Below are 11,865 nucleotides of genomic sequence, written 5' to 3'. Positions count from 1 at the left end.
ATGATTTGGGGGGGGGGGGGTTATTCCTGTGATCTGTATCAGGCAAACCGATACAACAGGATGAAAGGAATTTGCTTGCAAACTTCATACAAACAGAAGTGCACATTTGGTTGAAATAACCAATTAGACAAAACCCATGGGGAAAACCCACCATAGGGGGGAAAACCATATAGGAAAAAAACCTCAAGTACAAATATTCAAAAACAGAGGGGTAACAAGAACCAAAATAAAATTAAATGAAATAATGCTTTATTGAGTCATCATTAAAGGACAAAATTAAAAACAGAAAAAAAAACCAAACAGACAAGCGAATATAAACTAAAAACTTAAAAGAAAAGTGCACATAGTAAATACTGTGTGCTGCGTATTAAAACAGGTAACTGGCGAGCACTTTGAAATTAATTCTATAGAGCGGGACGACCACTTTATACGATGATTAAACCTTATTGTATATCATTGTACACAATTATAAAATATAATTAGATAAAGGAAAAAACCTATCATACTAAAGTTATGACATATAACTGTCTAGATTGACATCAGCTCAAATATATTATAGAAGGAAAATCAGTAGAAAAAAAAACCTAACATTAGCGGTGGATAGGGCTGCTAGCATATAAATCAGGCTCTTACAAATATGTCAAAAATTGACAAAACAAATTGAAGAATAAATACGGTGAAACAACCTTTGTCTTATAAGAGAATACGACTGAATACTTATTACTGTGTGTTAAACAGAGCAAACTAATTAAATGTCATAGTGGAATACTGACAGTATTCTAAATAATGGTATAGAGCTGCCACTATTAAGGTATTGAAATAATGTATATAAATTAGATAAAAATTAGATACATATACAGCTGGCACCTGAGGCAGTAAGCTGTAGACAAAACCAAGTTATTGAAACGTTATAACAATGATAGACTTATAAGACTGTCACTATTAGAGTAACCTAGACAATAGATTCCTAATTTGAAAATAGAAAAATACTCTCCAAATACATACAATCACTATAGGTGGAATGATCACCAGGTTCGAGAACTTTAATCAAGCGAAAAATTAATTTTAATTATAAAGCATGCAGCAATTTAAATTGATGAGAGTGAATGAATGAAAATTAGTGTAGGCAAAGGAATGTGTGGGTATATGTGAAGGAATATGTTTAATATGTATGTGAAGGAATATTATGAGAAGCATTTAGAAAGATTTAGGGTTGGGGTATCATTACAGGTTGAAGGGGGACTGGGGCACTTTAGGAAAGCTTTTAGACCTATGAATGCAATTCTTGTGATCTGTTTCAGGAGAATGATACAACTGAAGCCCATGGAACAGCGCAGTCAGGGGAGTGGGCCTTGACAGAGCCAGGAGTAGGCAGGGGAGTAACCAGTTAAAGGGGCGTGGTTATTGGTAAATGGGGGTTGGACAATAGGAGTATATTAAGCGGCCATTTTATGACTAAGGGACATTTTAACTAAACTGACACTTACCTGGTAATTGTCCCTCCCACCCTCCCTGTTGTTTTGGAGTTCCTGTTTGGTCACAGCGGCGGGATAGGGCTTGGGTAATTGGAAGGTAGGAGGAGTATAAATTGGTTAGGCTGGATTAGAATGGAGTGTGAAATGGTTTGTGGGTTCGAGCTCATCGGTGGCTCCGAACCAGGTGGTGTAGGGGGGTCTCGGTACACCCCTACAGTTAAAAAAGTTATGGATATGGGGCCTCTTTGGTAGGCCATGTGTTATGTGTTATTTGTTATTTATAATGTTATTTATTGTTATTGGGCAGGGTCATTGCCGGGGGTAATTTATGTACGGTGGGGGGTGGAGGTATATTTACATTTGTGGCAATGACCCCAATTTGTTAACTTGTTTATAAAAATAAATAAAGCTGTGGACTTTTATATTCCAACAGAAATACGGTGTCTGTAAGTTATTGGGGGGTCGGGGTAAACAGCGCACCTGCCGAATAATCGACTGTGCGCATGTCAAGAATGAGAGGAATTTGTTTGCAATCCAGCTGTTTGTAAATAGATGAATTAAGTAATTTTTTTTGGAGATTTGGCAGATTTCAACTGTATCTGAACTTCATAGAAACAGAAGTGCAAATGTAATTGAAATAAATAAATAATTAAATAAAAAATATATATTTTTATGATGAGCCAGATGGATTAAAACAGTCTACTTATAGGAATCAACAACATTCCTTGAGCAGACACGAAAATAAAGGCAAGCTTTTGTAATAATTCAAAATGCTTGTGCTTTTATATTTTGTGTGGATACGCTCTGTTTAATTATTACCTTCAGGTGGAATGTCAGAAGACATTGTATTTAATGTTTGTTGTTCAGATAGTCCTCATTGTCTCTTTGTACCGTTTTTGTCAGTCGATCAATCAATTTTCTCTCTTTTTTTGCAGGTCAGCTACTCCAACCCCATTAAAAGTCTCGTGAATAGCACCCACACCGTTTACCTATCTAACCAGTTCTTTATAATCATCTCCTCAAATCGTCTTAAAATTCATCAAGCCATGCTGGCCATCTTTGTTATATTTCTCTTCATTCCGTCTTCCTTCTCTTCTGATCACCCACCCCTGACCTATGCATGCCACTCAGAAAAAGGACCTAAATGTAAGAAGCTTCCCTTTGTTCCAGGACACACCCTTCTGGGAGCAGGTTTTGACATTGCAACAATGAAGAAGGCCAGTGCTTCTGTCTTAGATCTTCAAGCTTACCAATCAAAAGATAAGACATGCACCGTATGCAAAAACCCTTACCAAAAAATGGCTTTGCAGAAGTTGCCAGTAGCTATGACTGACTGGATGCCATATTCTTCCTGCACACGAAAGGTGACCAGTGAGGTCTCCCGATCCTCTGTTTCATTGGCTGAAGAATTAGAGTCCTCGGTGAAGAATGATTGGGAGGCCGGGCTGGGAATCGAGCATGGACCAGCCAATGCTAAAGTGGTGTTGGCTGGATCTCAGTCGGCTGTTAACAAATTCACTGAAGGAAAAACCAGCTCTGATCGGTATAGCTTTATCAAGCAACAGCTCAGATGTATCTATTACAGGTATGGGGTCCAACAAAAGGTTTTCCTATGGTTATTTGATTATGGTTGGTATTTACAAAGAATGCTGAGTTGGCTTGTGCCAGTGAATATTGAGATTATATGCTATGTACAACTCTTCACATGGCTATGGCAAGGTGCCTCTTGAATTAAGTTATTAATGTATTTAAAATGGTCTGGCTCAATCCTGCCAATTATCCTGCCATTGCATTTTTTCCTACTCCCAGTCTCAGGTTTGTTAATTAAAGGATCACTTAAGGCAATGAAGTGGTTTGGTTGCAGTGGCTCATAGTTTTAACCCTGCAATGTAAAGCATTACCGTTTAGTGGATACAGCAATGTTTACATTGCATGGTTAAACACACCTTTAGTGCTATTAGAGGTGCTTCCCCTGTGAGAACCAAGTCAGACTCGGTTCTTAATCAAATTCTGCTCCTAAAAGGCATTTGATTTGTGCAGTGATTTACTCCACATGCTCACTAGCTTCCCAATGATTCCTTATAGGAAAATATTGGATTGACGAGATCGGGTCATCAATGAGTCATCATCAAAGTATTTTTTTTAATTGCAAAATGAGGGGTTGGACACCTATATAGATATCAGCAGATCCTGCTCCAGGCCCATACCTCAAAATAGGCCGTCAATTATTCTTTATTTTTTTTTCCTTTTTGCACTTCCCTCATTGGCCTTGCTTTCCCCCCCACACTCCTCTGGGACAACGCTACGTGGAAGTGATATTGCATTATATCACTTCCTCCAAGCACCCTCTAGAAGCCCCATAGAAGGGGGATGGAGCTCCTGAACTAAACGCTGAGGCAACAGGTAAGTCCGCTTCTCACAATACACAATCATACTGTCTGCTGCTGGGATTTGATATCATACCGGAGGCTGGAGAGAGAGAAGGGGACTGGCTGAGCAAGTGCTGGTTCCTATTCTATTGGGCAGCTTGATTTGGATAATCCTGCACTGAAGGCAAGAGTGTTAATGGGTCTGTATAGTTCTTTGTGTGTGTTTTTGTGTGTATGGGTCACTAATGCCTCGTTTCCACTAAGCGGTTCGGGTCGGTTCGGTACGGTACACTATTTTGAGTGTTTCCATTATGAAAGTGGCCCATACAACCGAACTGTACCGCACCATTCATGGTCCTCCTTCAGATGTAGCTCCATAGGAAATGGTACGGTACGGTGAGGGCGGAGCTATTAGCGTCACACTACACAATCCATTGATTGGCGGACAGGAAAATGTCAATGCTCACAACAAATGACACACTAAGCATTTTTTCTAAACCCTGCATGGCCCCTGAAGGTCTGACTTGCAGTGGAAACGCTCACCTGAATAGGCTGGTCCATTCTAAACCTTAAAACTGTGCAGACCCGAACCGTTCTGCTCAGTGGAAACGAGGCATAAGTGTGTGTGTATGGATCAATGAGTGTGAATGTGTTTGTGTGTATAAGGGTATCTGACTGTGAGTGTGTGTACAGTTCACTGTAAGTGAGGGAGTGTGTGTGTGTGTATGAATCACTGAGTGTGATGGTCACTGAGTATGTGTGTAAGGGTCATTGAGTGTGTATGTGTATCACGAAATATATGTGTATGGGCAGGGCCGCCATCAGGGGGTGACAACCATAACGGTTGTCACGGGCCCGGCGGCCCTGGGGGGCCCGGCCGCCCGGGCCCCACATGTAGCGGCGGAACTGCCGCCGGTGCAGTTGCACCAGGGCCCGCACGCTGACGGGGCCCATCGGGTGGCCCATGCACTTAAGGCCACCCGATGGACCCCATATCTTCAGGGGCCCAGTCAGCGCTGTGGCCGTGGTATAGCGTGACTGGGCCCCTTTTAAAAAAAAAAAAATGCCGCCACAGCGCAAGTGCTGCTGGTAGGAAGTGGTCACTTCCCAGGAGTATTGGGAATTTATTATAGAATTTGTTATAGCTCAAATAAAGACGTAGACGTATATATTACAAACAATGTCTATAATCTCATTGTTGGGGTCTGTAGCCTGATATTGCAGAGAAAATGAATAAGTTAGATAAAAATTGTATAAAAGGCAACAGCATTTACATGGACTAATTACTTTTGTGTGTGTCTTCAGAATCCATGACGAACATGCATTCTCTGCTTTGCAGAAAGCGGTCGTTGCTGTATCTGATATAACAATCAATGTGTTCTGAAATAGGATGGTTAAATTAGATTATTATTTTCTTTATCTTTATTACAGTGATCTATAAAGCAGCTGTTTTCCTAATAGTAAAGTTGATTTCTGGTTCAGAAGACTGCCTAGAACTGCTCTCAAAGGGCCAATAAATATAGTGTAGCCAGCAGAGACCTTGTGATCAGGGGGCGATCAACCCTATGAGACAGTCAGCACAAGGCAACCTCCTCTCACCAGCTCTGCCACATTTGTAAGTGCCTGGGGTCCAGTTGGGAACTGTTGAGTGACGGAGCAATTGTACAGAGGGCCCTGGTGCAAAATGTTTTGGGTCCCCTTTAGCTCAAGAATGGCTGGCTAAAAGGTAGACCCTTAATTAAATCTAGCATTCACCTATCCTTTTGTATTTGTTGAATTTGTGAGCAGTGCTTTGATGCACACACACATACACACCATGACCCACACATACGCAGTAACCCGTAAACACCCAGTGACCTGTACACACACGGTGACCTGTACACACACACAGTGACCCCCCCACACAGTGACCTATATTTACACACTGTGACCCATACATACATACAGTAACCCACACACCTACACACAGTGACCCACACATAGACACAGTAACCCATACATGCACACAGTGACCCACACACAGTGACCCACACACACATACTGTGACCCATCCATAAACACAGTATATTTGTGTATATATATATATATATATATATATATGTATGTGTGTGTGTATGTGTGTGTGTGTATATATATTCAAACACACACATATTGTACATACATATCATTTACTCAAAGCATAATATGTATTCCTAGGTTCATACATATAATTTACTCAAAGCTTCGCTTCAAGTTACTTACGGTCTCAGTAGTAATGCCACTGTCTGGAGTGTCCACTGCGCTCACTCCCAGCAAAGTGCAGTCTCAGCCAGGTAGGTAATGAGTCACACCTTAGATGTTGCCGCACTGTCCTTTCAGCTCTCTTTTATCCCTCATCAATACATGTCTCTTCACCTTCCCTTACATCCATGTCTCTTCTACTCTCCCTTTTATGCTTTTTCTTCACCATCCTTCCATGTCTCCCTTCCCCCATCCATCCATTTTTCTCAGTCTCCCTTCCCTTCCATCCATGTCTTTTCTAATCTCCCTTTCATGTTTTTTCTACCCTCTTCTTCCATGTCTCTTCCCCTCCCTCCTCTTTACCCCATCCATCCATGTCTCTCTGTCTCCCTTCCAACTATCCATCCATGTCCCTTCCCCTCCCCCTTCCATGTTTCTCAGTCTCTCCCCCCTTCATTCATGTTGCTACCCCCTTCCATCCATTACCCCCCCCCCCCTTTCCAAGCAGCAGTCAGCCCGTTCCCTCGCAGAGCCGGTGCCCCAGGCGAAGGTAGATCTGGTTTTGCCGACTCACACACTGATGGCCCCCCTCCCTGCTGTATTATGTGTCATGGCAGGGGAGGGGGAGATTAATGGATGGAAGGGGGGAGAAACATGAGGGGATATCTGTCCTACGCAGAGGGCAATGGGGGGGGGGGGGGGGTCCCATGCTAGTTTACAGTGCGTGCAGTTCACTTTGGAGTCGCACGCTGTTTGAAGGAAAAATGTGCCTGGATGTGGCTTAAAGTGTAACCTGGGGCCAACCCCATTCTAGTTCAAGGGGATCAAAATACATTTCCGATGTGGGTACCACCTAATTTAGGTACACCTCTGAGTGTAAAATTGGACAAGAAATTTGATGCAATATCTAGATTCATTTGTAAGAGACATTATTCTGATACTGATTCCCAGGTCAGTAGGAGAGCTGTAATTTGTTTTTCTTAACTTTTAAGCTTATTACAAAATATAATCCAAACTTTTTGTTTATTGTGATTTATTTTACTTCAAACCCATGCTTTGTATTCCTGGCACTTGTAGTATCCCTTTAAGCAATACTTATCCCACAAAGCTTAGATTTTTTTCATAACCCCAGAATTTAAAGCTCTAAGTCAAAGCAATTAGTGTGAAACACGTTTCAATTTGCCTATTGTTTCACTTTGGTTTAACCCCTTAAGGACACATGACGTGTGTGACATGTCATGATTCCCTTTTATTCCAGAAGTTTGGTCCTTAAGGGGTTAAAGCTTGCAATGCTCTCGTCAATTCTTCACAATTACTACTTTAGTACATGAATCTGACAGTGTTACAATGGGCCTAGTGGAGTATCTTTAAGTTAAGTATCTTTAAGTTAAATATGGTACACATCAATCAGAGCTAAATCTGAATAGATTACTAATTTTATGTTAGACATCAATTTCTTCACTTTTTTCACGGCTCGCTCCAATTTACCAAACTGAAACTCAGTGGGAGGCTGAATACTTTTTTTATATGCCTTGTACAGATAATACATGCAGATAATACAATAAATATTAAGAAGATACAGCTAAACTTTGAAGTTCCCACATATGCTGCCCATGTAGAGCATTAGCAGCTCCTGCATGGAGCTTTGCACAGACCAGGAAGTAACTCAAAAGCTGTCAGCCAATCTGTGCACTCCCATTTTTCCCAATGGAGGAGAGTAAAAGATCCCATGAATCGGGTGCTTTAGAGATTTAAGCAATGTATAGTTTAGAACTGACAGTAGATTAATTAATGCAAAAATATAAATGAATTCCCAGCTGGAACTGGAAGACATGTTTATTTTTGGTAAGCTTAGTGATAACTAGGACCTCCTTGTACCATTGTCCATAAAAAGAGCATGTGGTGACATGATGAATGGAAAATAGTTTAATAAAAATAAAAATAAAACATAAAAATCACATCATAGATACATTAATAGTAATATTTAATAAAAAACGATATGGTCTTATAGAAACTGTGATTAATTGTGCGTAAAACCTTAAAAATGACAATTCAAATATTTTCCAAATATTATTATTTAATTTTTTATTACAATTAAACATTTAACATGTATTTAACTATACTTTGAAAAGATTCTTCTTTATGTTTGATCAATAAGCTGTTCTTTATGTGTAATAGGTTATTCACACAAAGGTTTTAACTAATATGCTTTCTTAGTTTTTCTTATTTTTTATTCTCATCATCCGTAGTTTCCGAGTGCAACCAAAGCCTTTATTGAGCCAACATTTTAAGGAGCCTCTAAAGTCCCTGCCAGAATCCTACAGCACAAAGACAAAACCAGAGTACCGTCAATTTGTTCAAACCTTCGGCACCCATTATATCAGCCAGGCAGATGTAGGAGGAGAGACAATAGAGGTCACAGCAATCAAGACCTGCCAGACCGCTTTAGATGGAGTTTCAGTGGATGAGTTAAAGGACTGTCTGAACCTTGAGTCCTCTGCTGCAGTTACTGGGAAGATGGAAGCAAATGCCAAGGCCAGTGCTTGCAAAGAACTGAGCGAGAAAACGACTCACAGCAAAGGTTTCCACCAAACCTTTAATGAGAGAGTTTGGCAGGTGAGGAATTAAAATCTAAAACGGGACAGAGAAAAGTTACGTTTTGTGCTAAGACATCCTACTAAATAGTAAAATAGCAAGCTGGTCTATCGGTTGTTTTTTCAGAAAGCAATATTAGTATAGGAACCTCGAATGGACACTCCAGGCTCCCACACACGTTAGATGCACTGTGTAGGTTAGGTTACAGTTAGTTATACTGGGTGGGTTTATATTATTAAAGGGACACTCCAGACTCCCACACACGTTAGATGCACTGTGTAGGTTAGGTTACAGTTAGTTATACTGGGTGGGTTTATATTATTAAAGGGACACTCCAGGCTCCCACACACGTTAGGTGCACTGTGTAGGTTAGGTTACAGTTAGTTATACTGGGTGGGTCTATATTATTAAAGGGACATTCCAGGCTCTCACACACATTAGATGCACTGTGTAGGTTAGGTTACAGTTAGTTATACTGGGTGGGTTTAAAGGGACACTCCAGGCCCCCACACACGTTAGATGCACTGTGTAGGTTAGGTTACAGTTAGTTATACTGGGTGGGTTTATATTATTAAAGGGATACTCCAGACTCCCACACATGTTAGATGCACTGTGTAGGTTAGGTTACAGTTAGTTATACTGGGTGGGTTTATATTATTAAAGGGACACTCCAGGCTCCCACACACGTTAGGTGCACTGTGTATGTTAGGTTACAGTTAGTTATACTGGGTGGGTTTATACTATTAAAGGGACACTCCAGGCTCCCACACGCAGGTGCACTGTGTAGGTTAGGTTACAGTTATACTGGGTTGGTTTATATTATTAAAGGGACACTCCAGGCTCCCACACACGTTAGATGCACTGTGTAGGTTAGGTTACAGTTAGTTATACTGGGTGGGTTTATATTATTAAAGGGACACTCCAGACTCCCACACACGTTAGATGCACTGTGTAGGTTAGGTTACAGTTAGTTATAGTGGGTGGGTTTATATTATTAAAGGGACACTCCAGGCTCCCACACACGTTAGGTGCACTGTGTAGGTTAGGTTATAGTTATACTGGGTGGGTTTATATTATTAAAGGGACACTCCAGGCTCCCACACACGTTAGGTGCACTGTGTAGGTTAGGTTACAGTTAGTTATACTGGGTGGGTTTATATTATTAAAGGGACACTCCAGGCTCCCACACACATTAGATGCACTGTGTAGGTGAGGTTACAGTTAGTTATACTGGGTGGCTTTACATTATTAAAGGGACACTCCAGGCTCCCACACACGTTCGATGCACTTTGTAGGTTAGGTATAGTTAGTTATACCAGGTCGGTTTACATTATTAAAGGGACACTCCAGGCTCCCACACATGTTAAGTGTACTTTGTAGGTTAGGTAATGGTTAGTTTCACTGCTTTACTTATTATGGAGATTTTAAAGACAAATAGGTTCAGATATTTTATGTCTTATATCTCATGCTTCTTGCATGCAGTTTTTTTTACCAGAATAAGTGATCTGGGCTGGTGGAGTACTCTCCAGCTAAAATCTTAATATTCTACAATTTTTATGGAATCTTGAGAAACTACAGTCTTCACCGTTTTCCAGTAAGTTCCTTTTTCCATTAAATATGAATCATAATATTAATTAGTAGTGTTAAGTATGCACCAGCATTTCTCTGTGTATTCTGTATAATTATGTGGCACATGGCTGCTATTCAATAAGCTACAAAATAAAATAAATTAGATGAATTTATGGTAGAACTGTTTCAGCTATTCAGCAGTTTTCAGAAGCCAATAAGCTGAGATGATATTTATTTTCAATAAAATTGTTGAATTTAAATTATGTTTCTTAACATAATGAGTATCTGTAGCTCAACAAAGAAATGTGAAAAATAGACAGCTTAAAAATTTAAAAAAATCTACAAATAACAGTCTCTACATGTTTGAATCCCATTATAGCATTTACATCTGTGTTTGTAAACGAGATCCAAAGACAATTATGATAGAATTCTATAATGAAATACACATCTATTTCTCAGGTAACAGGTGGAAAGGTGACCTTCGACCTTCTTTCTACTGATGGTAAGAACGATAATGGAGCAGCTACATTTGATGCCTGGATGGAGAGCCTTAAAACAGACCCTGATATTGTTACCTACTCATTAGAGCCACTGCATAATCTTGTACGTTTTGAAGGTCCAGTAAAGGAGAACCTGAGGAAGGCCATCAGCGAGTACATCTTGGAGAATGCTCTTAGGAAGAATTGTTCTTGTTCAGGAGGCTCTCAGTCAAGTGTAGGCGCCAAGTGCACCTGTTTTTGTCCCAGCAGTAATGCTATTAGTGCTAACTGCTGCCCAACTAAAAAAGGACTTGCCAAGCTGGTCTTGACTGTCAAAAATGCTGAAGGTCTTTGGGGTGACTATATAAGTAGAACGGATGCATATGTGAAAATAAGTTACGATACCAAACAAGAAACCACTCAAACCATATGGAACAATGATAATCCACGGTGGAATATGAGATCTGACTTAGGCATTGTGGAGCTCAATCCCCGTAATACATTAAAGATAGAGGTTTGGGATGAAGATCACAAGTATGATGATGACCTCCTTGGCAGATGTAACAGACCCCTAACCAGTGGAGAGAAAACTGAAGTATGTTATTTAAATCACGGAAGTCTTACTTATAAAGTGGAAGTTCGATGCTTGCCACATCTTGCTGGAGAGGATTGCCAGGCATATGCATCGGCTCCCTAGCATCGTGTGACCCACCCATGTTGCCTGTCAATGTAGTTTGCCCTTGTATCAAGCTGACCATTGACACTTTATTTTGTGTATAAGTAGTTACTTTAATAATTTAAAATTGTCCAATGTTTCTCTATGATATTTTTGCTGTCAATGTTTAGGAATCACATGTAACATGCAGTTCTTATAAACACACCGTGCATTTTTTTGTATTTTACTCTGTGCTGTACACCACACCTCGAGTCATGTCAAATAAAAACAGATCAAGTTACGTGTAAAACGAAAACATGCAATAAGGTTGGCATTTCCTCTCTTCTGTTATCCCAGAACGCATCCATTATCTGATTCTGCCCCCAGTCCTTGGAAGCCCAGACACTTTAGCTATATTGGCTCTACATCCTACAGTTCCTTAAAGTGACGCTTAAAAATATATATTTATTATTCCATATAAAGTAACTGGATCCCATCGTAGC

At 40.3% G+C, this 11,865-nt stretch overlaps 1 protein-coding gene across 1 annotated transcript; it reads left to right on the top strand.

The window, feature by feature from the left end:
* Positions 1–2,414: 2,414 nt before the first annotated feature.
* On the top strand, positions 2,415–11,468 carry PRF1 (perforin 1). The gene is made up of 3 exons (XM_063429043.1): positions 2,415–3,060; positions 8,314–8,680; positions 10,688–11,468. The coding sequence occupies exons 1-3, from the start codon at positions 2,522–2,524 to the stop codon at positions 11,402–11,404; spliced, it is 1,623 nt and encodes a 540-aa protein (XP_063285113.1). The 5' UTR covers positions 2,415–2,521; the 3' UTR covers positions 11,405–11,468.
* Positions 11,469–11,865: the final 397 nt, after the last annotated feature.

Source organism: Pelobates fuscus, chromosome 8, assembly GCF_036172605.1.
Source record: "Pelobates fuscus isolate aPelFus1 chromosome 8, aPelFus1.pri, whole genome shotgun sequence".
Lineage (NCBI taxonomy): Eukaryota > Metazoa > Chordata > Amphibia > Anura > Pelobatidae > Pelobates > Pelobates fuscus.
Note: the sequence above shows the minus strand (reverse complement) of the source record. Positions and strands in the feature narration are given on the sequence as shown.

Coding starts and splice junctions, on each gene's coding strand:
- PRF1 (XM_063429043.1), top strand. CDS start 2,522: ATGCTGGCCATCTTTGTTATATTTCTCTTCATTCCGTCTTCCTTCTCT. Junction 3,061..8,313: donor CTCAGATGTATCTATTACAG/GTATGGGGTCCA, acceptor CATCATCCGTAG/TTTCCGAGTGCAACCAAAGC. Junction 8,681..10,687: donor TTAATGAGAGAGTTTGGCAG/GTGAGGAATTAA, acceptor TCTATTTCTCAG/GTAACAGGTGGAAAGGTGAC.